General features: G+C 36.2%; 1 protein-coding gene across 2 annotated transcripts in view; it reads left to right on the top strand.

The window, feature by feature from the left end:
- The window catches only part of LOC131060933 (E3 ubiquitin ligase PARAQUAT TOLERANCE 3), a 44,804-nt gene extending 18,057 nt beyond the window's left edge, over positions 1-26,747 (top strand). Inside the window, exons 1-14 of one of the 2 annotated variants that reach the window (XM_057994381.2) lie at positions 8,942-8,960; positions 11,311-11,441; positions 16,411-16,481; positions 16,710-16,854; positions 16,968-17,113; positions 17,225-17,395; positions 17,487-17,627; positions 17,753-17,872; positions 23,976-24,014; positions 24,143-24,183; positions 24,291-24,390; positions 24,590-24,794; positions 24,958-25,089; positions 25,285-26,747. In XM_057994381.2, coding sequence (XP_057850364.2) covers positions 11,383-11,441; positions 16,411-16,481; positions 16,710-16,854; positions 16,968-17,113; positions 17,225-17,395; positions 17,487-17,627; positions 17,753-17,872; positions 23,976-24,014; positions 24,143-24,183; positions 24,291-24,390; positions 24,590-24,794; positions 24,958-25,089; positions 25,285-26,578 — 2,664 coding nt within the window. In that variant the 5' untranslated portion in view covers positions 8,942-8,960; positions 11,311-11,382 and the 3' untranslated portion in view covers positions 26,579-26,747. Of the gene's footprint in view, positions 1-8,941; positions 8,961-11,310; positions 11,442-16,410; positions 16,482-16,709; positions 16,855-16,967; positions 17,114-17,224; positions 17,396-17,486; positions 17,628-17,752; positions 17,873-23,975; positions 24,015-24,142; positions 24,184-24,290; positions 24,391-24,589; positions 24,795-24,957; positions 25,090-25,284 lie in introns of those variants that run through there. The other variant, XM_057994380.2, reaches the window with a different exon arrangement.
- Positions 26,748-27,848: the final 1,101 nt, after the last annotated feature.

Here is a 27,848-nt window from a genome sequence, read left to right as displayed (position 1 = left end):
GTTTTTTAGTCATTCAATAGAAACAAAGGAATCTTGATAGTTCAGAATGCAAAATCATTATCAAGTTATCTACACAAAATATATTCATGAACAATTATGTTTTCTTCTTTTCTAATTTGATGTAAAACCTAGTTAATGAAACTATAAAAAATAACAAATTGGTCTTGAATGAAATGGGCAGTCCAGATCAAACTTTGTCCAGGTATGAGAGATGTGCAAACTATGATTATTGCACATAATTTAATGCAAGTCAAAGTCAAATTGATTAGAGAGTGTATAATATGTGATTTTCTTCATTATCTGACCAGACAAACGTAAAAGCTTTCAAAGTTCTAATTATGCAAGAGGAACAGAAGTTAAACTAGTCACAAAAATCAGTAAAGCAATCAAACAATTCTATGCAGCAAAAAGTCTTGGTTGGCACAGGAAACCACTGAAACAACCATCCACTTGGTTGGTGCAACAGAAATTCAGTGAACAAATAGTAAAATGATACCCATGAAACAGAAAGATCAGAGGTATTTTTTTCTATTTTGGCAAATTTGCTGGTTTGCACAGGTGGTGAAAAAGGGATGGTTGCAGCTAATTTGTGAAACACTGCATTCAATGTGTTCTTACATTGCCAAACACAAATTTGCCTTTGCAGGATGTGGCTGATTTCATTACCATAGATGCAGAGTCATAATTTTTAATGAAAGAACAATTTTTCAACTTCTAGAATTTGAAGAGGTTTCTGTTTGGGCCCAAGAAAACACTTCCACACCTTTAGAAATACTTAAGGGGGTTCTGAGGATTCCCTAAGTATGTGAGGCTTGTTTGAGTATTGTAGTATGAAGAATTAGAAGCAAGATTTCAGCTCTTATTTTTGAGAGAGACGAGAGTGGGGGCGACTTCCATGTTGCAATCACTTATACTTTTTATGAGTAATAAACTAGGTAGTAAGGCAGTTGCCGCTACTACTCATTCTAGTTTTCCTTCTTTTTATTGCTTACATCTGAGATGAAAGAGAATTTCGGAGGCTTTGTATGATGCACCCATGGTAGGACACCTTGGACTCAAGAAGACATATAGTAAAATTAGGGAAAGGTTCTTTTGGATTAGCCTTACAAATGTACTTAGATACATCAAGGAGTGCATAACCTATCAAAAGCATAAGGGAGAACATATTTTTCCCATAGGGTTACTATAGCCCTCACCTATTCTTAATTAGAAGTGGGAGAGCATACCATGGACTTCATCGGATACCTTCCAAAGGTAAATGGTTGGAATTATAGTTATGTGTTCGTAGATAGATAAACCAAGTATGCACACTTCTTTCCCATTCCTACATAGTTTAAAGAACATCAATTAACTGATCTATTTTTAGGAAGGTATTTTAGTTGCATGGGCTGCCTAAGAGTATTGTTAGTGATAGGGACAACTAATTTCTCAGCTCATTTGGCCAGGAGTTATTTTATTTGACAAGTATTGAGCTTGCCCCGAATACCTAAGTTGCCGATACAGGTATGGGCACGGGCACGAGTATGTGGGTACGGTATGCCGGTATGACAATTTTTTTTGATAGGGGTTTGGGTACGTTCGTACAAAAAGATCTAAAAATCATAAATATATACACATATGGGTGAATTTGGATCGGTTTTGAAAGTCTGTTGAGGAGTAGAGCTAGTAGTCGTTGCCATTATGCTATCTACAACAAATTAAAAAATAATTATTAACATTTAATATTAAACAATAAACTATAGATGTTAAATATTTAAATTTAATTTAAAGTGAAAGTGAAATTATTATAATTATGAAAGTAACCTATAACAATATTTAAATATTTACAAACTTCTTATAATGAAAGTAACTTATAATTAAATATAATTATGAAAGTAACTTATAATTAAATATTTAAATTTTATTTAATGTGAAAATAAAATATTAATTACACAATAAAAAAATATTCATATTTCAAATAATAATACTACAAATCATATTTAATTTTGATTTGTATTATTAATAATTATTATTTTAAATATGAATATTTTAAACTATTTTGTAATTAATGTTTTATTTTCACATTAAATAAAATTTAAATATTTAATATTTATTATTTGTATAAATTAATATATAAATCATTAATTAATAAATTTATATCAAGACTCAATTTATTTTGTTTGAAATACAAAATACAAATAAAATTACAAAGAATACATAAACAAAACTATAGAAAATAAACATAAACAAAATAAACAAAGTAAATTGATGAAGATTAAAATACAAACAAGACATCAACAAAACTATAGAAACAAATTAAATTTTTTTTATTTTAGTTTTACATACCGTTGCTGCTGGTCGTCGCTGGTCTACCTCTGTGCCATGTGTCGTGTGCCGTGTGTCGTCGTGCCCTCGCTGGTCTACCTCTGTGTCGTCTACCTCTGTGTTGGTCTGTCTCTATGTCGTCGCTGGTTTTCTCTGCCGTTTCCTCTATGCGTCGTGCCCTTTTCTTTGCCAAAGACAAGAAAAATGTGTTTTAGGGTTTAAACTTTAAACGACCCGATTTCATTCCGCAAAGTCAATGAAAAACCCCTCATGCGTGTCGCAGATTCGTCAAAAAAACTCCATGGAATTGCCACGTCGGCCTCATATGCGTCGGGATTCGTGGGTCAAAACGGGGATGCGTTTCAAGAGCAAAAAAGAGGAACCCTATCCGATTCCACAGGGATTCCAAGTCAAATCCGAATCAGACACGTATCGTACCCGGATTCGGGGGAAAACTTGGAGTACCGGTAACTTAGCCCAATACTAGTTACCACCCACAAAGAGATGGGCAGACAAATATGGTAAATAAATGGGTTGAAGGGTACATAAGGAACCATGTCGTAGATCAACAAACAACATGGGTCAAATGGCTGCACCTTGGGGGGTATTGCTAGAACAACACCCACCACATGTCCATCGACATGATACCTTTGTTGGCATTGTGTTGTCATTGATGTCAACCGGTATAGCATAACCGGTGTGGGAGACTGAAGTGTATTTGTGACATTGATGTCAGCCAAGTATGGCAGGTTACCGATACACAAGTCAATGTTGGCATGTGTTGTTATGGTATGATGACCGGTAAGTATGTGTTGGTATGGTATGATGACCGGTAAGTATGTGTTGGCTTTGAGTGGCTGCCAACTGGAATGTTACAAGAATCACATCAACACCAGAGGTGAAGCATGTGCAGTCCACTAGTAAGAGTTGGATGTTATACAACAGGACTCCCATTGGATGAAGAGAAGAGTGACAGAGAATGTGTTGCTTCAGTAAGCAAGGATGGCATATGGGAAAGCTACCTGGTCATATGTCAAGTTGAAGATGCATCTACTCCTCAGGGATGTCACATTAATACCAACAGGTGACATAGATCCCTTCCCACCAGTTAGTGGTAATGCCTTGCTTATCCCAGTTTACTTGGCATACATCATGACTCTCCGGGATCAGACAGTTTGAGTAAGCAGAGGCAGGAGATTGGATGCATAGACCGGATGACTAATTTAGAAGATGAGGAAGCCTCCATAGGATATGTTCAGAGATGTGCACCGGTTCAGCATGAGAAGACATGTTATGCTACCAAGGCAGAAAAGGAAGAGTTAAGATGGTGAGTTTGCCTCCTTGGCAAACCGGTTGAGAAGAGAACCAGTCAAATGAAAATGAGGCTCTGCAGTTGCACACATGGAGTTACCGATATGCAGATGGAAAGTGGTGTTCCCACAGATGCAAAACGGATGGAGAAAGTTGGCATGAAGATATCATGCTCACTATCGGTATGAAGGCAAAAACATGCAAATTGGTAAATAAGGAGAATACCGGCATACTGCCAAGTGGATAGAGAGACAAAGGTCAAGTGCTCTTAGTCTGTTGAAGATGCACATGATGTGTCCTTCAAGAGAGCTGCTGAAGACCGACATGGTTGGTGACCGGGCTGACAAGATCCACCGGCACAAGGAAGGAGAAGGCAAGAAGGTTAACCGGTAGGCAAAGAGGGATTGGTAGTATGAAGCATACACCGGTTGTGTGTTTGGTCAGTGATCCTGTCTGAACCGACACAGAGGTCTAAGTTGAGATGGATATCGACAGGGATGCCACGTGGAGTTGAAATGGCAAGCTTGCAGAAGTTGGTGAAGTGCCATGACGGTGAGGATGTTGCAGAGTTGGTTGACATTTAATGTTGACTGTGATTGTCGCAGAGGGGTTGCGGCTCAAGGCAGGACGTATCAGATCAGATCCATGGAGTGCACTGATCGATGCAGGATGTCTAGATACAGATCGAAGTAGGTGAAGCAAACCATTGAACCATTTATGGCAATTGACCAAAAGATGAGCCGACAGATTGCTAAAGATGGAAGGCGTGTATTGGAAGGCACGCTAATGGCGGTGATGTGCAGATAGTTGTCTTGGAGCTCAGATCGAATGAGATCCGATTGGATTCGATGTGCCTCGTGATCAGTGGAAGAAACCCTAAGGTGCTAAGTTTGAATGTTGCTTTTGGCGGGAATGTCTGAATACAAATATGTGGGCAAAAGACAGATTTGATGATGCCTCAGAAAGAGATGTTGCCAAGTGATGCACAAGGCCGAATAGAGAAGTAGATGAAGTGTGATTATCTATAGAGGATCATAGAGATCGAGCAGCAGGTAGACAACCGGTAATAGGTTTTGGCGAAGGTTTAACTGGTGAGGTTAAAGCAATCAACAAGCTGCTGAATGAGAGAGTTGCTGCATTTGAGGAAAGATCAGTCAAGTACTCAACGAGTATCAGAAGAGAGACTGAATGCAAGAGAGAATTAGGTTGAAAGGATCAACCGACAACAGTGAGGAATCGGTAGTCTGCAATTGAGTCTGTGAGAGAAGTATACCAGTGGTGACTAAATCGATAGAGAAGAGCCATAGCAGATTGCCGAGAAGGGAAGCAGAGGACCGACATGAATCAGATGGTAGATATTTGACTAAGTTATCAAGACCGGTGGTGGAGAGCAGCAAAGCAGTTGAGAGAAGAGGCAACCAACAGGGAAAACCGGCAGAGAGAGAACCGACAGTGAACTGGACAAGAGATCCAGTGGAGAGATTTGCAGAAGTGTTACAAAATCCATTTGTAACAAGGTTATTAATTTGTAAATGATTATGTTTTGTATTCACTGAGTTGTAGCTCGGTGCAGGGGTTATAGCTCCTTGGGTTGGTGCCCTAAACATTGTAATCGGAGATTCATTGTGAGGTTGGATTGGAGCAATAGTCTCCAACAACATTTCTCATCGAGGTTTTTTCCCATCTTGGGTTTTTCTCGTATATTGTAGTGTTATGTGATGTCCCTTTATGTGTGAATGCATTTGTGATTAGTCTCGCCACTAACCGGTAAGTCTGCATTGAGTTAGATTTGATTATCGGTATACACACATAGGATAGTTAAAGGGAAAAGATTGAGAACCACTGATTCACCCCCCTCTCAGTGGTGCATTGTGTCTAACAACCTTTTGTGGCTTTATATGGATATGGCGCACTAATTTTTACAGATTTGGTGTTTATTGATAGCAGGGTATCAACAACAAGTGACTTGGTTCAACATAGCCAAGACATTCTAAGAAAACTCAAGATCACTTGCAGTGCGCTCAAAATCAATGAAAAAATTATGTAGATGGACATTGCATTTAGAGAATATTTGAGGTTGGTGATGTGGTCTTCTTGTACTTTTAGCTTTATGTGCAAACTTCCATCAAATGGAGAGGTTGAAAAGTACAAACCACACTTTAATGGGTCTTACAGAGTGTTGAGAAGTGTTGGTGAAATGGCTTATGAGTTGGAGTTGCTAGAAGATAGCTGGATTCAAAACAAGGAAACCTGGGGGTGCATCCCCGGCCATTTTGGAGGTGTCCCCGTTTCGGGACGTATCAGGGACGTCCCCTAGCCGTCGCCAAAATCTGGAAAATAGTAGGAAACGTCTTGGAAATGGAGGGACGGCAGCGATTCTTAGAGGAGACATCCCCTTATCCCTGGGACGATTGGGGACGTTTGTGACGTCCCCTAACTGTTCTGGGGACAGCCAGCCGCCCCCCTTTTCCCAACACATTTTAAAAAAACTCAAATGCTTTTAAAAAACATTTTTTTATTTCTTTTTGTGGGCCCACACACCTCAGCAATAGTGCATTAGTGTTTGATAAATTTTATGCACATTGAACTACATATGCCAGTTCTAACTACAACAAGAAGTTTGGAAAACACTGGGATAGGTGCTGCAACAGATCTGGGCGGAAAGCACAACTCAATTTCACAAACACCCGGAACTTGCTAATGCATATGAAAGCGATTATAGGCCGCAACATTGGATTTTTCACTGATATAAGGGGTAAACATGTCTGAATCACTGCCAAAAGCACTTAGAAATAATGAACAACAGCCTGGTAATAAATTTCACAAACACTCAACTTGTAGTGTGTAAAAAAAAGTGGTTGCAGGTCTGAAACATTGGACTTTTCACTGATATGAAGGGTAAACAGGTCTGAATAATAGCCAACAGCACACAGAAATATGAGTAAAGCTTGGTAATCAATTTCACAAACACCCAGAACTTGGTAGTGCATAAAGAAGCGGTTCTAGGTCATACTAGTAATAGAATACTATCAAAATATCTTCTAACCAGAAAGAAACAATGAACTACTTGCAAACAAATGCTGGAATGATCAATGCCAAGTCCAGAGACTGCTGTGCAAAGCTCAAACTTAATTGCAGGTCTGATATTCAACTGTTTGCTGGTCAAAATAGCTAAAAAATTCATCAAACACCTTCCCAAAACATCATAGAACACCTCCCAATATCACCCAGCAGCAACATACACCACCGACACTACCAAACAGCAACAAAGGGGCCAAGAAATGCAGGGAATCATAACCAATAGATCACATCAGGTCTGCAAGAGGTACGACCTGTACTGGACCATACTTTTCAGGCTGGAAACCATTCTTCTTACTCCTTCAGACTCACATGCTTGGGCTGGAAATTAACATCAATCGGAACAGCTAGTGTGGACTAATAGATACGATCAATATTGGTGGTCTAAGATGGGCATCAATTGAACACAAATATTATAACTTATATGTTAAGGTTCTATAATGTATATACTATATATTCATGCTTTATCCATGTTTTCATATGAATATAATGTATATATGCATGTTTTATTCATGTTTTTATATGAATATTTAAAACTTCCTTCTATATTTAAATATTTTAAATTTTCCCTATATTTTATATAGCCATCCCCTCTGACATCCCTGTCTCGGAAACTCGTGGTAACATAGATTCAAAATGCTTTCTGTGTATCCTCCCTCAAAAGGGCACTTGGCCAACATATTGCACCATCAGTAGAGTTGCCACCCTTGAATGATTTGGGGAAACTCATTTGGTTCCAGTGTCCATCATTGACATATGAGAGAAGAGACTGGGGCAAGATTGTCACATAATACTTCTTTTGTTGGAAGAACCTATTTGCTAGAGGTTTTTAAACATCCAACACTGTGTTGCTTGTGGGTAAGCAATCTAGGGAAGGGCAGAATTGTCATGCCCCCTTTTAAACTTGCAACACAGATAAGTGCTCTGTCTACAGTTACATATGACAAGTCTCCAGTTATGACTGGGTTTACATTTGCCAAACTTTTTGTCACAATGTAGGACATGATAATTTACTTGAAGACTTGTACTCTTACATTGAGAGAATATGCATGATTAAAGAGAGACCTTGAGGCCTATGGCTACATTTTAATCTTTAGGATATTATTGATGAGTATTGTCAGTTCTAAAGCCTTTGCAGAATAGAGGGAGATCTCTGTTCCAAGTCATCTGCTTCTTAGAGGCTACATTCTTCTGGTATCTCAGATGCTTTCATTATCACAATCATGAGGCTGTATGATTTAGTTTTGGCCAATTTAAGACTACACAGGGATGCTTGACAAATATTTGGGGTTGGATTTATTTTTCATTGCGTGGTTCAGCCTTGGGTCGTGAGAGTTGTTTAGCTCATTGTTTTCATGGTGGGTTGGCATTTATGGCTTGAATGGGACATTGTCACTGCTGTTATTTTGAGACTCGTTAGTTTCTTTGGTCTATTTGTATCTGTATCGATCATCCTCTTCCATTTAGACACTCCTGGTATGCTCGTTGTTACCTTCTTCTGATAGAATTGATCAATATAGCTATTGGAAATTGTATGTATGTGGGACAACTATGACAGTGTAACCTCTCCTCAACAACCCCTTGGCCCCAAGAATTTATGTTGAGCATTTGTTACTGATTGCCACTGTCATCTGACTTGACTATCTAAAACAGTATTGCTCACATGGCCTCAGGATTTTGATTGGTCAAATGAGGGTTTGTTCCGATTAAGAGTTTAGAATGTGCTTAATAATTGTTGCCATGAGCTGATTTCCTGTCTTGTTCTCTCAAGGAAGTGGAGAATGAGGAGCAATATATCTCCAAGTTTAATAGCTTTTATGAATTTCAGGGGTGGTATCACACTATTTGCAAAAAGATTTAGGAGGTTTCCTTTCATTCTGCTCTTGTTATTATAATAATGGTAAATTGGCCCTTTTCTTTCAGCAGCACATTAGGACAGGGATTTGCGATCTTTTGGCATATGTGACACATCTTGGATGTTAACCAGGGAATTTCTTCGTTGACTAATTCATAATGTCCTTGGAGGTTTTAATTCTTTATGAAAGCAGTTTGTTTGATGAATCAAATCTCTCATTCTTTATGAATGGGCTAGGTGTTATCAACACAAAAGCTTGATTGGGAGTTTGCATGAACATCAATGAAAGCAGGCTTATGTCCACCTTTACTATCAAGGATTTGGATGACGCTTGTGAACTTCAAATTACCAACTAGCATGGATATTTTAAACATCCTTCAGGGCAAGGTTATAATTGGCCACCTTCTGGCAGGTATTTGCTTTTAAATGCAGTACACTCCGAATAGATTTAAAATTTTAACTCCTCCACCATTGCAAGTGTAAATTGTTATCCACAAAATGCCTAGTTTGGATTCACATTTGTTGTTGTCTTTCATGCATTATGTGTAATAGAACAATTGTTGAAATCTTGTTTGTGTATTGTTATTGTTCAGAGAGGCCTTTATGTAGTTTGTTTGTATGCCAAGATTTAAAGATAACCACGGATATGTGTTCATGGTAAACATAGTGTTGCATGTAGAGGCAAGATAAAATAGATGGAAGTCTATGCGGTGGATTTGACTCCATATTATAAGTTGTGTTTCACAACTCTAGATGATGTGTGTGTAAATCCATCAGAAGATTATGAGTCTTAATGACCACTATAGTTTGAACAACCATTTATGCAAACTGATAAATCATTACTATTGCTCTATTTATTTTCTTCAGATTCAAAGTCCTGACCCTATATTGCAAGATGCTAGTGCTGGTAGGAATCAAACCTCCACGTCTAGGATGAATGATTTTTGTCATAGAGACTAAGAATGATGTTAAGTCAGAGAACTCACGATCATGTGCAAGGATATGCATACAAATATATTCTCCAACTCTGATTTCTGTACTACTGATTAGCATTCTACTCCAGTGTCTTAGGATTGGAGCTCCTCACATTATAACAGACTGGCCTCTACTTCTGCTACGGTATTGACATTTTGTGTAGTTAACTTAGAAAAGAGGTGGTCTTAGCAAAGCTTTTTATTGAATGGACACCACTGACATACATATTCAAAAATATAATTGATATCAGACAACATGAGATAAATGATACTCAAAAGTGTAGCGTGGGATAAAATTGAGGCAGGGTTACACAATTCCATTGTAGTATTCCATTTACACACCATTGACACAATGCTGTTAAAGCATGAATGGAAAACCCTTGTTTAAAATGAGAAAAAATCAGCAAATAACCAAGAGGTAAATAACAATGTACTAGTTGTACAAACAGAGAAAAAACTGATATTTCTATTTCATGTCAAGTATAGTGCGTATAGACATTCATTGTGGTTGAAAATTTAATTTGTAAAAGAAATCTATTCAAGTAAGTAACTCAAAAGAAAATTTAAAATAATATAACCCTAACGCCAAATAAAAAATGTTCAGTCTGCCTTTGCTCTGTATTTTTTTAGTCTCTATTTGTAAAATGAGCCAAAAAAACTTAAAAGATGTATATAAAAAGTAAAACTCAAAATTACTTTTTGAAATGTTGGGAAATGACATGGCAAATGCAGGGAGTCGTGATTACTCAAGATTAATTGTGGGCATTCTTAAATACAATGCTACTATGCACCATACAATATTCCTTGAAGAATCACTTTTAATTATCTCCTTTTGCTTGCAAATTGTATCGCAGAGGCTCATATGCACATATGCATTAATTGTTTTTTCTCTGCATTAATTGAGTGTTAGGAGAGGCTTTAGAGTAAATACCAAACATACTCCTAGTATTGCCCAGGTTGGCCTCGTCCATGGAAATTCTTCTATGAGTATTCTCAGATCCCGCATTAGCTTTGTTGTGGCAATAGATGATAGTGTCACTGGTACCTTTGCCATATGTTATGGTGCTGATCCCCAATCATGGCGTCCCTCTTTGTTCTTCATCAACTTCAAGCTTCATTGAGGTGTCTCTCCATCGCACTATTCGTACTTGGTTTATATGGTTTGGGAATTAACTTTATTAGGTTTACCACCTTTTATTCTGTTCATATTTCTTTAAAGCTTGGAGTTTGAGTTAATTTTTATAATCTAGTGTCTTTTTCCCATGTACTTCTTTATGTGATTGATTGTTCTTTTGCATCCGATCATCTACTTCGTTACTTGTGGTCACTGTTGTAATGCCTTTGTTTAGTTAGTTCTTTCTGAAGTATTTGCAGTCAAGTACAAGATACTTAATTTGCAATCTAGTACAAGATACTTCAAGTTCAGAATGCTAGTTGAAGCATAGTTAATGTTAAAAATATTTCTTAAGGGTGTTAGCTTCTATATTTATGGTTGGATGCACACCATTCAATTATTTTCAGATCTGAGTTCCAAAATATGGTTTGATAATGAATGAGCATTTTGACTATATTATACTAAAATTGAAATTGTATTGGTTTTTGCCTTTTTTTTTATTAAAAAAATTGGCTCAGGCATGCTATATCTGTAACTGACATTCTTGAGTGTGATCTTGGTATTTGTACTAGGTACAAGCCTGGCATCTTTATTAAAAAGATGGCCATGCTGTAGTTATTCTAGGCAATATTGGATTGTTTTCATGTAGCATTTTTCTGAATGTTATATAACAGATTGCAGACGACAATGGCTTTGGGGATTTTGGAATAGATTTATATGCTGATTCTGAGAATCATGAAAAATACATGGATGGTAGTGACAACATTGCTGGACTGATCAACAATGCAGATATGGATACAAAGAGGTTTGGTTATTATTACTCAAATGTTTGGATTTGTTCTAGTTTGAAGTGAAGGATGAAATGAAACTATTTTATTGCTTAAATTTTCATGGCTATTTGTTTAAACTTCTTGATTATAACTTATAAGCTCTACTAAAATGTGAAATTGTCTTTCAAATTTATTTTTCTATTTTTTCAAGCTGTATATTCAGAATTCTATTAAAAAATTCCAATATACAAGGATTAGAAAATCTCTTTATGAGAAAAAAAAAAGAGAGAACAACATAGAGTTTCAAGAGAGAACGAGAAAGATAAAACTTTTTCAACTAAGAAAACACCTGCATTCGCAGGGCCAAGACACTGCTCCTTTTAAACAGTCCAAAAAATACTCCAATGAAAGAAACATGAAGGCTTCCTGTGATCTTGTTGTGAATGAATGGGATCAAGCCCTCTCAAGTGGGGACTATAAAGGTGAGTGAGTCATCTATGTAGCCTTCTAAATTTAGTGAAGCTAAATTGTCTGTCCTTCACTAGCTAAAATTTGTCTCATGTGATTCCAGTCCATCTGCACAGGAACTGGGAGGACTTGTTCCGTGAAGCAAGCAAATTCTAGTTGAACCAAAATGCATTCATAAACAAAATGATAAACATCAATTCCCTGGCATTCAATTTGCTATACATAATAAAGAGCACAGACAGGAGGGCATCATTGATTAGAAGCAAGGAATAAAACAAGAGTCTTTCATGGGGACCTATTGAATGGAAAGCAAACTCATGATCTTATCTTGTTGCTGGTGGTCAAAGGTTTGTTCAAATGCAAGCTAAGAGCCGTGTAGTAGATGGAGGTTAAGTCGACAGTAAACTACTACAGAATGGGAGGTTGCCTACCATAAGAGATCTTTATCTTATGCTTTCTGGAGGGAATCTATTGAACCATTCAAACTTACACAAAGCAAGTTGAATTCCCAGACATCATAATTGAATCTGTTTCAGACTGACATTGACTTGACACCTATGGCCACCCACAAAAAGAGATCCTTGTCCTATGCTTTCTGGAGGAAATATATTGAACCATTTAAACTTATGCCAGCTGAGTTGAACTCACTAACATTTATGGTTGTCCTCAAGAAGAGGTCCTTATCATATGCTTTCCGGAGGAAATATGTTGAACTATTCAAACTTACACCAAGTGAATTGAATTCACCAACATTATAATTGCATCCATTTTAGACCGACATTGACTAAGACACCAATGTGGTTGCTCCCTTTTATCGTAAAGAAGTTTTCAAGAGTTATTTACTTTGTATGGCTCATGTTTATATTTTTTGCAGATATATTTGTATGTTCATTCTTTTAAAATTTCGGTTTCTTTACTTTGTTTAATTTATTTTAAGGTATATTCAAGTTATTTGTATATAAAAATTCAAATATCAGTTTTCATAAATTATTTAAATTGCTATGTGCCTTCCATCCCTATTATCCCTATTGCTCATCTCCAAAAACTTGGAGAAGCACTGGAAAACATCCTCAATGTAAATGGAAAGTGGAATTAGGCTTCAGCTATTCAGTGAAATCCAACAGATACCTAGACCTTAACTGGAGTATCCAAGATATGCTGTTAAAACAGAAAAAAAATTGCAACTGAGGTTATAAAAGAAATGAGGTTATAGCTGAAAATGAAAATATGAAACAGCAAAAAAAAGCTAGCAGGTGCTGGGAGCTTAGTGGTTAGAGGCTAACTATGTGAAACAAATTGAACTGCTTGGACTGGAAATTTAAAATAAATTTAATTATAACAAATTTGTTGGAAATATCTAGATTCTAGACTATAAATAGCAAGGGAAACAGATTGAGAAATATATGCAAGGAGATGAAAAGCTTTACAAAGTTACTTTATGATCGGATACCTTTTTAATATCATATCCCTTTAATCATTCTTGACGTTACTCCTATCAGGTAATAGGACACGAGCATCGAGTATTGTAACACTGGCTCCTGCTTGAAGTGTTTTATCCCAAAACAATTGTAATGTTGTGTAATGTCCCCACTTGGAAATATAATTTAATAATAAATAATGATATAATTTAAAATACAAAAGAATAAAAAATAAAAAATAAATTAAGATATAAAAGAATATAATTAAATATGATTAAAATTTGATTAAAGTTAATGAATGGTCAAAAGGCATGAAATGATAAGTTGCGACTCCCCCAAGTATGAAGTATAAAAGGGAGAAGAGAACTAATTTGAGGGGGGGATAATTTGGAAATCAGAAGTGCAGATCTGATTTAAATAAGAAGTCCCTTTCAATGGGCAGAAATAATGAAGAGTTGCACTCTTTCAAAGGGTGCTATGATGAAAGGGTGTGTCTCTTGTTAAAGGGCATACATGATGAAGAGGTGTGACCTCTCCCTCACATTAAGAGATATAAAGGAAAGGAATCAAAGCATCCAGTGACATCACCATCGATCAGATAAGATAGAAGTCCAGTTAATAAGAACTGGCTCTCAAGCATCGATCAAGTTTATATTGCAATCTGCCGTCAGACAGCCTGGCACGCTGAATCTACTTTATAATTGGAACAATTAATTATAACAATTTCATAAAGTTAATAATTAAAGATGAAAGGACAATCTGTGACACATAATATGAGCAGAATTATGTTTATCTTGTATATTCATATGTTATAAGCATTAATAATAAGAATAATATAGCAAACTACATTTTTTAATGAATTCATTCTAAATAGAAGAATATATATATATATAATAGATATATGCAAATGGACTAAGATAGTAAATTCATATAATTAAATGATTAGAATATGTTCATAACATTTATATTCTTAATACGTAAAGAATTGTTATATGGTAGACTAATCTTTAATCTTTCTTATTGCCCCTAAGAAGGTTTGAATGTGGGAATGTTAGGGAGAGGCGGTATTAATACCTCGCAAGATAGGTAAGTCCTGCAGTGGAATGGACCATGCTACGCAATAGATAAGACCTGCGGTGGAATGGGCATGTCATACAAGGGCACTATTTGTGAAGGATAGTTTCTAGCACACTAACATGGTGATTCCCCATCCTTCGTAGGGTTGAGGATTAGGTTAGAGGTAGGGATTGGAGCTTAAATATAATAGTTATCAAATGTATTATGAAAGCTGAATGTTCATTGGTTGCATTAATTGAATCTAAGCATAATAGTTATGTTGAAATATGTTGGTCTTCCCGGTAAGAAGTATCATAAACCTTACTAGTTATGAGTAACCCTAACGTTAAATTGATATAATTATAATTCTAGGACAAAAATTGGAAGGGGACATTACATGTTGAATGTTCAAAGTCAAACAATACAGATCTCAAAATTTTAGTTAACTAAGCTACTATCTTTAAAAGCTTGAAAGTCTTTTTATGGTACAACTGCATCTATCTATTACATTGATTTTAGATGCACTTCAACTTTGTTCTCTTTTTGGATTGAATAAATTTTGAAAGCCATGTTGGAAAGTTTCTTTAGCTTCAGATGTTGCAGTTATTAGATGCTTCCTGATTACATCCATGCACCTTATTGTTATTGTTTAATGCAGACATATAATGTGCATGATATTTTTTTATATCTATGCCATTCTTAAGAAAGATTCTTTAGGCAATAAATAACTTTCTGTGAGGGCTTCTGCTCCCCTTTGGCAGCCCTCTGCACCAAATCCCATCTCATTTTTGGTTCCCTTTGTGCTAGATTTGCTTCCTTCTGATACGCCTCTAGGTTTTCTTGGGGTGGATAGGTCTACTTGGGTTTGTGTATCACCTATCTGTGAGGTCATTATGCTTCTTCTGTGTCCCCAGGACGCATACAGGATTCAAATGTAGGGGTTTTGGAGCCTAATTTTGTGTCTTCTAAAACAGTGGTGTCTGGAATCTATACAGATGCATGTCCCTGCAACATTAGCTCTTCAATTTTTGGTGGCTCTTTAGCTGATGACAATTCAATAGGGTTTATTTTGCTGTGCTGCGCCATCTTCTGTGGATGCTAATGTCTCTGTCCTAAACCAAGAGTATGCTTTGCACCAAATTGATTTCTTGATGCTTTATGTGGGAGCAAATCAAGATTTCAGTTGGAGAGCAGTGATGGTAAAGGCTCTGTTAATAATCTGGATTCTGGATAATCATCTTGTTTAAACTTTAAATCTCAATCATTCAGTGCGGAATTCGTGGCAGAAAGGCTGTAAATCTCAGATTTGTAAAGCTGTTTTGATTGCAAATAAAAAGATCAGGTGCGTGAATTAGTTTTTGATCAGAGTAAAAAAGTCACTATGTGGGAGAAAACCTTGACGTAGCACACCTTAATAGGAAGATTCAATGGATTTTGGTCAAATCTAAGTGGTTTGTATGAGTGGATTTCAGACCTATTGAAACTGTTGAAGGAGAAACTTAGTATCTCTCCATGTGCACAGGGTTTCTTTATGGTGGTTTGTATGTCATGTGATGAGAGAAAGACTTAAAACCTTAGTATCCTTTTGATCCTCTTCAATATGCCTTTTCTATTGTACTTGTGTGGGTTGACTTTCCTTATTTATCTAATACCGGTTCAGGTACTGGAACTCAGTTCTCAAACTTGGTACGATGGTATGATTTTTTTTTCCCTTGGGTATGGGTATGGGAACAATATATATCTCCATTGAATAAAACATTGATCTCTTTGTGCGTAACATACACTCGATTGCATATTGATTTGGTTTCAGTTGACCTTGGTTTCCTTTTGGATAGAAAATTTCCTGTAATCATGTTTGCTTTAAAGCATTTTTCTGAGCTATTAGTTTTACCATTTTATTTCACCTAATCTCCGAACATATGCCTTGGCACTGAAGTAGAAAAGAGAGTATAACTATAATTAGAAAGCTTTTCACAATATTTATTGTTGTTTTTGGGACAAAATGAATATGTGGCAGACAATGTTTCATCTTCCTAACTAAATTCAATTCTCTTTCTTGCAGGCAGGATCAAGGACCATATTCTGGGAGTCAAATGCTTGTAAAAGACAATTTTGGGAAATCCATTTTGAGTGGTAGGTAAAAGGGAATTGTAAATGTTAAATATATCCATAGATATTGTTAGCATCGGATGACAATAATAATTTATTTCTTCCTATAGAGGTTGCAGAATCTTTTTATGGGTTATGCTTGCTGCTGTTATAATAAAATTAGCAGAAGTTGCTCCAATATTTAAAATGTTTTTGAAATACCCTGCGCTTTTGTTTCTAATGGCTTATGTATTCTAATCTCTATTTTCACAGGACATTGTATCAGCCGTTGTGTAAGAAATGGTGATTCAGCCAATGGCATCAAGAAGTCAGAATTATCAGTCCATATAAATTCAGAAGATCGGGACATATCATACAATACATCAGATCAACTAGTTACACCATTAAAATCTAACCAGTATTTGACAATCCTGATATATTTCTTTCTGGTCTATTGTTGTTAATTCGCAGTACATGCTCACACATTATGTTCAAACGTTGGTAACTTGCATTCATGCAATTTTATTTCAGGATGATCTTTGCAAAAAAAGCAGATGCCATCCTCCCTACCTTGCCAAATTCTGAGCTTCCATCTGAACTGAAATGTTCATTATGCCAAGCAATATTTAAGGAGGCTGTAATGATACCATGTTGTCAGTTCAGCTTCTGCCATGACTGTAAGCTCTTTAATTTATAATACAATTCATATCATATTTATGGTATTGGTTACTGTAGTGTCTGAGATTAGGTGGTTCATAGTGTAACCCAAATTGCTTACTTTCTTAAAGGTATAATGCGGGTATTAATTGAGAATGGTAGATGCCCTCAATGTAATTCCTCAAAATTCAAGATTGATGAACTACTTCCTAATATTGCTCTTCGTCAAGCAATTGAACATTTTCTTGAATCCCAATTAACAATGAGTAGTGGAGAGGATTTTGCAGCCAAACATGCACCAGGTGATCAGCTAAATATTTGCTTCAAGTTTTTGCATACAGTTCTTTCTGTACATTGAGATATCATAAAGTCTGATGTTGATTTTGATTGCAGATGGTGAATCTGCTATTCAAGCAAAAGCAGTCTCACAAGCCCTATCAAATACCAGAGGTAAGTTGCAAAGATCAGAATCACCATCTGCGACTGTTGGACCTGCGGAAAAAGAATCATATCAAATTATTCCTGAATCTGCAGGTAAAGGAAGATGATTTTTGTCCTCATCTAATAGGAGCATTAATTTGCTCCAGTATTTTAGCTCTTTATACATGCATTAATAAGCTGTTAAGAAACCGGTGTTTGATGTCTTGTATCCTTTGAAGGTATGTCTGAAGGAAAGAAGTCAATTGTTGATAATGGAGAGAGTGGCAAGGTCTCCAAGGTTCTTCTGTCTATGTCTCTAAAGGAAGAGGGTATAACTATGGAGTCCCAGACTAGCAAAGGTGCGTTTCAATAATTGATTTCTTGGAAGCTTTTTGATAGGTAATTCAGAGTGGAGGAGTGGGACAAAATATGTGATTCCCATTTTTATTTTACAGCAAAGTAACTGTTTTCTGTAAAAATGTCTTAGTTTTAGTAACGTGGTGTGTATTTAATTTATGATATCATAGTAATCAATATCTACCACTTTTGATTTCTGTATGCTGTTGTAACTTAGACACAGTAAACACACTTGAGGCACATATATTGGACTAGTTAGATTGAATTTATTATATCTAGGTCCTGTCCACACACTCTCATTTTACAAGTCCTCTATCGCTCTTTCTAGTTTTGCACACTTTCTCCCAGTTATGCTGTAACTAAACTTCCTGTGGGGAGTTGTTCATTGAAGTTTGGCATCACAAAAGGCTGAATATATCCTCAAACAGATACAGGTGTGTCTTTTTGGTGAAACATTTGTCATTTAGTTAGTGGGGTTTTTGAGGTGTAAGTGTTTCAGTGTACAGCTCAGTCTGAGGTGGATGACCTTTAGCTTTTTGGTAAATGGTTTTGTACATAACTAGTATACTATAAATTAATGAAATGTGTTGAAGGCCATGTGTTAGCATTAACCAATGCATTGATGAATATAACCCTTGTTAGTTGTTTTTAGGAAGTTCTAAACAACATGACTCTTGGCATGCATATGCATGTGGTTTGCATGGAAGAGTAAAACCATAAAAAACTGGAGAGACCGGTTAAGTCCTAAGTTCTGTCCTAGAGGCTAAGGCAGCAGCCTTGGTTAGGAACACAACATTCCATCATGGCTTGAAAAGCTTTTTCTTCAAATGATCGTAAAAGATCAAGTGGTAGGATTTCTTGAATGTTGCACTTGTGTTGCTATGCTTGGCCGCCTCTAAATATTTATATTAATTTTATTGGTTATTTTGGATAGTTAGTTGTTGAAACTTGAAGCACTGTAAGACTGCCATTCCGCTACAGAGTAGGCTTTTCTCTTTGTATCGTTGCATAATTGTTTGTTTGTTTCTGCATACATCTTTATCTTTGCCATTTACTCTTCTGAGAGTGTGGATGTGAATGTATATTATGTTGTCTTGATTATTTGCTTACATGTTATACTATCTGTTGAAATACATTCTATTGTACTGATTGTGGTCTCATGATGGTTGTATTTATCTGGCTTTTCCTGTGGATTTGTCATTCTTTGTACTTGTTCCTTTTCCTATCTTAGTTGCAAGAGGCAGCTATGTTATGCCAAGAGTTATGAACTTGGGGATATGGGTCTGTATAAATGATTCCTATGAAGTATCAAGCATACTAAGAAAGTGGAAGACCAGGGGAAACTTTGTTACGGAATGGCAGTTGAATCTCTGTAGTTCAAAAATATGAAATATATGTATTGTAGGAAATTGAAAATTCTAAGGAAAATACTAGAAGTAATATACATGTTTATTTTGGTAAATCTAACAACTATATGTTTGCTTTATGAGAAAAAATATCAAATAGTTTACAATTGCTAGTTGTCATCATTTTTCTTTTGTAATTTGTATGAAAACTTAGTTAAATGGAAGAACATTAGCTCATAAAAATAAATTGTGGGATACAATCAAAGCAAGTAGTGGATGAGTCCCTAACTCATCAAGAATAATGGTCTGTGGGACTGATTTGTTTTCTTTAATATGTTTTGACAACATTTTCATTTGAAGTTTTTAAATACAAACGTGCAATCTGTCCAAATATGGAAACTTTCAAATCCATAAAGAAACAATTTGAGATAGCTTTACTTCCCATCTACTAGAGACAAAAGCAGTGTTTCAGATTGACATGTCCCCTGTTTTCTTACATTTCCAGGAAATTGTTGCAAATATCAAATGCCCTTGGGCATCTCCAAGATACTAGAAGCTTGATAGAGACTTCCAGTGCACATTAGGCTGGGAGTGTAGATGCCTAGTGGACATTTCCTCAACTTTCAAGGAGCAGTTTGATACCTAGACATTGTTTGAACTCTTGGCAGATGTCTAGGCATTCCTCCACATCCATTTCAAATTAAAGGAACACTTAAGAAAGTGTTCAATGTTCAATAACAAGGGAATGGACCTTACTTTTCAAAGCTGACTTCTAGGCTCCAGATGAAGATCTCTACACAAAAAGTTGCCGTACATTCCACATTTTGCATTTTAGCTTGTAAGGGATATATTTCTGCTACCATTGAGAGCTATTCATGGCTTTTGGAAGCCTTTTTTAAGATAGAGAAATTGTAGATGTATGTGAGATTGATCATTGAATTAATTGTGCCTTGTGATTGCCTAACTTATATGAATTTTTGAGATATGATAAGTTCAACAACATTTTTCCTGCATAAAAATAATATTTCAAAGCAATCTACTTTCCACAAGGCAATATTATTAGATATCATTTTTTGGGATCAAGTACCTGCCATATTTAATACCCGAGCTATTCCATCTGCCCATCTTTCATGAGTAGTCACTCCTTATGTGGTGGTGGTCATTTTCTCACGAGCTTGAATGTTCCATTTATGCTAATTGCATCAGGTGATGCTCATGGGGGTGAAGTGGTGGGATTGAAACCACCCATCACATAGCTGATAGCATCTATTGTCACCACATAGTGATATGTTTTTTATACCTGTGTATCATTCCATTATATTTGGGCCAATTCTCCAGGCCCTGGTGAAACTTCTTGAAACACTAAAAATAAGAGAGCAGAAAGTCAAACTACATTCAAAGGGTCTCATGAAGACACCTATAAAAACAAGTATCATCAACATGGCCTTTTAAATATAGGCAGACAAAAGATACTTAGGAAGCATTGGTTAAAAACAATTTCAGAAGTAATACAAATTACAAGCCCAAAAAATATGCCTGCTGTTGTCTTGTTTGCCACGTTGAACATATTCATCTGAAAGACCTGTTTTGTGAGCCATCCAAGAACATTTATGGCAAAGGAATATAAGTTATAGACCACACGACATGGATCTTTGTCATCTACCATGTCACATCGACCTTAGATTTGCAGTTAACCCTTAATGAAAATGTATTTGGTGTTGGCATAACAACATTGAAGGGAAAGAAAAATTAAATTAAAACCCACAAATGACCAAAGTAGGTCAATAGAACTTGATATATTGGCCAATAATGAAATTAAAAAATAATCAAGTTCCAAAAATGAACTGTAACCATAAAAAAGAGAAAAGAGTATGAGCTACAAGGATAATCCAATAAAGCATGAGCAAACGCTAAACAGATCATGACATAATCATGTATGCTGAATATTAGATATGACAAATTAACATGGTTACCAGGAGTCATGTGGGTACAGGAATGGGGACACCAATCAAATTAGGGTATGCAAGTAATTGATTAAGGAAATGGCTATATATTATATAGTTACCATAAATTGTAGGTATGTGGATGGGGAGGCAGTCCAGGTTCCTAAAATGAAGTTTCCTGGAAATTATGAACCAATATCTGTCACCGGCAATAACTAATGGCTGATGGAGACATGGCCTGACACTAAAGGAGCAATTTATATTGTTGAGCTAAACATGATCTCTGTTTGGATTTAGTATCTGAAACACTGCCTTAATATTTATCTTAGTAATTAATTTTTTTTGGTAGCATCATCACATAGCTTGAACTTTTTAATAATGATCTTTGTAGAAACGTTTCCCCAGCACAATCATCATCACTCAGAATTATGTGTCAACTTAAATTCACACTCATGTAGAAATGGAAAAAATGAACTGGTATGAGTTAGAAAGGGAGATATGCTATTGCTACACAAAGCACTACCTTGCCTGAAGCCTTGATGATTTTAAGGTGAGATTAAATTGTTTGAAGGATTTCCAGATTTTTTTCAGGGCTACATATCTTTAAGATTTTGAATTCAGAAGCATTACCAATCACATCAAGGAGAGAGAAAAAGATTTTCTCTGTCTATGGTTTCCAATGTCTGATAACGCCTAAAACACTACTTAAAAGCTACATCTAACTATCCATGTGGCTGCTGTAAACAAGATCCTCACATTCTCAAGCCCTGTGTTTGCTTGCTCAGTGGCCAGCACTTCAATTTCCCTTTAAACTATGGGCCAATCTCTACTATCATTAGCTTTCTTTAAGCTTGGCTTTTTAAGGATTCCTTCTAGCCTTACCTAATCTGTGTCACAAAACCTGTATGATCAATAGTAAACATGTGAGTCACTAAAATTTTGCACATCAGTTAACTTTCAAATATAATTTAATAACTTGTCGCTTTTGGATTTTTATTTTGATCTTTTCACTCCTAAATATTTGTCAATATCAAAGAAAATTTACATTTGATGACTTTTACCTCCTTTTTGAATTGATTAACTGGTAACAATGTTATGACCAGTATTTAGAACTAAAATATAAATTTTTGGTCTCTAACTCTTGCCTAAGATGCTGCATAAAACACCTCCAAGGAATTTAAAGTGGCTGATGGTGATAGTTGTGTTTGGTGGGGAAGCAGTTGAGCATCAAAAGGGCCATCTGCTAAGCTAATTTTCTGTCAAACCTAAATGTGCTAATCTAAAATACACTAACCTTTTAACAACAATAACTTTCAAAGTTTTGATATTTGTACTCATCTCATGATTGCTGGTCTGGCCATTTGGTATATGTTCAGTGTATTTGGGAATATAGCGTATGCACAAAAACCTATGTTCAAAGGAGTCGCCTTTTGTGTGGAATGCCAAATGGTGGGACATAAAATGTAGCTGGTTGGAACCTTGAAAATCCTAGGAAAATGGAAATGGCATGGAATGGCTGTACTGGAAGATTACATAATATAAAAAAACCACAAACTGAACCTTAATTATCAATTGATTAAATCATAGAACAATTTGCAGTGCTCATTTAGTTCACATCAATAGTACTAGCCCAAGAGTGAAAATACAATGATGGTCACAGACAGACAGACAGACAGACAGGCAGACGCACACTCACGCACGCACACACGCGCGCGCACAAAATGGGCCATTATCCCATGTATCATTCATCAAATGACTCTGAGAATAATGAGTACTGTTTGACAGGCATTCTCAAGATATGCATGAGTATTTTTGGGCCATACTAGGAGAGCTCTTTGCACCGAGTCCCTGCAGAAATAAGACTCTCCAAGCTATATTGTTTCAACAAACTTTACAATCCTGATAGCGACCACTTCTGGCCTTGTAACCTATAAGCAACATTTCATTTGTCTGTTGTGCCTCAGTTGGAGTCCCTGATAACCTGTTAATAATTGCATCATGACTTTGCATCCCTAACAATTTTTTGGTCAAGGCTTCCTCACACATACAAGAAAGATCTATACAAATTGTGTTTCACATGGCCTTGTTAAACTCAACAACAGATCGCCATGCTTTGACATATTGTGGCTTGAATCTGTTCCAGAAAAAGTTGAATTTCAGACTTTTCTATTTTAAGCAAAAATGCGTAGCTAAAAAACAGTGGGAGGATACTTAATTTTGCTAGAATTCTACTCTGATTTAGTGGAAAATAGGAAAAAATATTTTGAGTATGATCTTGGAAAGCTGCTCTGATGGTGATTTCACTTAGAGAATTTTTTGTGAATTAGTCAGCCCTCAATTGGAGTGAAGCAACTATTTCTTGGGATGAAATAGCAAATGAACAAGGTTTATCTTCTGTACAATAGAGGATATTTCTCTTTTGTGACTTCCAACAGGAGGGGATTGGAATGGTTCTTATCCACTAGTCCTTTTTGTCTCAATTCAGTCCAAAGATCTTTGCTCTTTGCCCTTTGGCCTTTGCCTTTTTCTGCACAGGCAACGTTGTACTCCAGGCCATCAAAAATTGATCTGTGCTTCAAATAGGTGCTTCCCACAATAGAATCCACCCATCTGGCACAAGTTGTTTTCTTACCACAATGGCTTCTGCATTGTTTTGAAGCCCTACGAGAGATCTTTTCTAACCCCTGGAAAAATGTTTCGTATATGTTTATTTTTGTTTAATATTATTGAATCGGTTGTAACAATCTGGATTTGATTGTCTGGATAATTTAATCACTAGATTCTTTCGCTGATAATCTCTGATGCATTCATCTCAGGCAAGAAGAGGAAGAAACCTTTACACTCATCTGCTACAGGTGTGATGTTTATTTCAATACTTATTTTATATGATTATTTTGTAGAGCATATAGATTCTGAAGAATTGGTGTTTGATTCATGAAGAGTTATAAACCTCTATTGAGTTTAGATGTCTGTTTTGTATCAGATGGAACTACAAATTTCATGGCTTCTGGGAGAGCAAAAAAGGTGAGTTCTTAGTGTTGAACTTATTAGTTCAGCAAGGGATTTATTCTGTGTGAAGTTTTATTTACATCTTCTTTTGAAGAAGATGACTGGTGTCAGTCGCAACACAGGGGGGTCGTCGTTGTTTTGTCTGTGGTTCTCTTGATCATTTGGCAAGAGATTGTCCAGATAATGCTGCACCATTTTCTCAGCCTGCTATGTTTCATGGAGGTAAGACACATTTATGATAGACTGTATTATAAACTCAAAATTAAAATTGCCACTCTCTTCTGCATGGTAGTAACATTAAAAATTAGATGAATTTACTCGTGTTAAAATGATGGTTTTTTAATGGACTCTTCAACTTCGGGGCACTGGAGTTTTTGTAGTCACTGTGTACTGATTTGGGTTCTTCTGTTAATTTCTACAGGTGGGCCTATGTATCCTGGAAGCATACCTGCATATGCTACAGATGCGTATTGGCATGGGGCATCAGTGCCACATATGAGACATTTTGCTAATATGTATGGTCCAACTCCTCCATCCATGCCATTTGAGGCTCCAATGATGCCAGTTGCGCCATATGCCATTCCCCCATACATGCCATCAATGTATGCAGGTGTCCCTATTCATTGGTAGGTTTATTGTTTATTCTAAATTCTTTTCCATTTACCTTTTTTGACACTTTAAGATATATATTACATATGACATTCTTTTAATATGTTGAGCTAGAACCCATGTATTTATAAATTTCTGTTCTATTTCTACTGCTTATTTACAACTTTTGACTTAATGTAGTGGGTTCATGAGAATGGAAAGCATTGGACCTGCTCTTGTCACTCCATCTGAAAGGCCTTTAAGCCGAGAGGAATTTATGGAGCTTCAGGAACATGAGAGATGGCGTAGGCTTACACAAGAACAGCAGGATAGGTACACTAGTTTTCAGATCATTGTGTATGTTGACATAGGCTGATAGATCTAAACAGCATATCAGAACAAATTTAAAAGTGATTAATGAGATTTTGTTTGTTTTTGTATTACTTTTCTTTTCCATTGACTCTCTTTGTAGAATTTTATATCTGTAGTTTTATCTAAAAAGGTTCTAGTCTGTTCATCAATTTATAGGGAACAAATTCAGGAAAAGGCCAATTCAGTGGAAGGTGACTCCAGAGAGCATTGCTTAGAAACTCGGAGAAGTTGGTATGATCAGCAGCAGGATTCTGAGGATGACCATCACCTTCCATACAACAAGCATGATATTGATCGAGATTCTGTTGGGAACTATTCAAGTGAAAGTAATTTTCAGAAAAGCAGAAGTGGGAGGCCCGCACAGTATTCTCAGACAAAATATCTTGACAGCAGTGCTTTTCATAAGCTGGATTCTGTTTCAGATAGAAGTGATTATGAGAAGAGTGGAAGAAGGAGGCATGCGCAAAAATTATCTTGGGAAAAATATATTGAAAGCAATGCTTATGAAGGAACAAATTCAGTTTCAGATGGAAGTGATTGTCAGAAGAGCAGAAGTGGGAGGCTTACAAGAAAGCACTCTCAAGAAAAATACAATGGATGCCGGAGGCAAGATTCTATGTTTGAGGATGAGGATGATTTATCATTGAATGACAGAAAGGGCAAGAATTTGCACTCTGAAAGGTGGCATGGATGTTTGAAGTCACAGAAGTACTATTCTAAAAATCATAGGCCATATGTTGAAAATAGCATGGATGGATCTACCTCTGAGCTAGAGGAATATGGCCTAGAGCCTGCCAAAGCTTGTAACAATTATAGAGAATCAGGATATTTAAAGCCTGCTAAGCACAGTTCTACAAAGAAAAGTGAAAGAAATGTAATGCTTAGGGAATCTGGAAGCCCCAGCAGCAGTCATCTTTATCGTCACGGGAGCAGGAAACATTCATTTGATGACCTAAAACATGCAACCTATCATAAAAAGGATGCCAAGAAATATGCAAGTCCAGAATATGCTGAAGAGGATGAGCGGGCCTCACTGTATGAGTATCATTATCTGAAGGAAGAAAACCTAGAGAGAAGCCTCGAAGATGGAAGGTCAAAAAATAGTCATCCTAAGAAACGAAGTCATCTGACAAGTGAATATGATCATTGCTTTTCTGGTGACACATCCAAAAGAAGGAAGAAACACAAGAATAACCAAAGAAACAGCCTAGACAGAACTAGAGATACCGAGAGCCATGTTATAGATAGTTCTGACATACATCACTCTAGGTATGCTAAACATGAATCCAAGAGTCATTCTCACCCAACAGGGTCTGTATTGGACCCTATAGAGGGTAGTAGATGGCAAATGGATACTGGTTTTGATAGTGAGAAAGAAACAGAAGATGTGTACCATATGTATCATCCAAGGGATAAGAAAGAACATTCACACAAAAAGAAGGTAAAGTGATCTTGCAAGGACTTTGTTTTTATTCTTTGTTATGGGTTATTTGCTGGTGCACGTTGTAATTAATATTTGTTCTGAATGTGAAATTACTGTAGCTATAACAAATCAGGTTCAATAAACTTTTGTATGCTACTTGGCTATCACTTATAAGAAATTTAATTTCTATTGCAAAGCCTGAAATTTATCTTATATTAAGGTTCTAGCAGTTGCATTTTGTCGCATTGTTTTGTAATAATAAATGAAAGACATTAAAAAAATAAAAAAATAAAAAAATAAAAAAATAAATTATTCTGGCATTTTAAATTTGCTTTTGCACAGATACTTCATTATCTTGTCATCCAAATCTCACCAAATTTTATGGTAGTAAAGCATATTAATATAGGTTATAGATAGAAAAAATGCCCTTATTCGTAAAGTACATGCAGGCTGAGTACACATTAGGGGAATTGCATATATGTTTCAAGTTGCACTCCTAATTTTTGCTTTTACACATTCTTGGTGACTGACTGACTGAACCTTTTGCTTAACATGAATGAATACCAATCTGGTATGCCGAATGAAAATCATGTGAATGCTGTAGAACAAAGTCTGGTAGATGGTGCTTAGGGAAGGAAATAAAAAATACGTGTGGGCAGTGACACACTGCTCTAAATGCTGGTAGATAGCTGGCCTTAGTAGCAACGATTGGAACTATATGCAGAGAAGTTAACAGGGAACTGATAGGGATGGATGAGGGTTTTCTCCATTTATTGAGTGGTTGGAATGGAGTTTGTATAGTGTATTTTGAAAGAACTATCATGCTGCTAGTATTACTCCAGATCTGAGTGCTGGTATTGTCTCGTGTGAAGGGTCCTTGCATGGATTGTATTGTAAGCAATATTGTTGCTAATCAATACAATTGTTCATAGTTCCTAGGCTGGGTTTTTCTTTTTTCTAAAAGGGTTTTTCGATGATACATCATTATGTTATGGTGAATGATTCTATTGTGTTGTTTCTTTCCTACAAATCCTTTTAGATCATATTTTCTATTGATGTCTCCTCTTAGATTAGTGTAGAAAGTCTTTCTGTACCTTAGCTTCCTGTTACGCTCTACATATGTGGTGATATAGTACTTAGATATATTCACTAACTTATTTAATATCAAAGGATTCATGTGTGTATATTATCTCACTAATGATGGGGCAACACGTGCATATGACGAATGGAATGGAAGAATGTAGAGTGACAAGGGGGTCCCTAAAACCACATAGCCACATTATTCATAGTTTTCCAA

This window comes from Cryptomeria japonica, chromosome 5 (assembly GCF_030272615.1).
Source record: "Cryptomeria japonica chromosome 5, Sugi_1.0, whole genome shotgun sequence".
Taxonomy (NCBI): Eukaryota; Viridiplantae; Streptophyta; class Pinopsida; order Cupressales; family Cupressaceae; genus Cryptomeria; species Cryptomeria japonica.
Note: the sequence above shows the minus strand (reverse complement) of the source record. Positions and strands in the feature narration are given on the sequence as shown.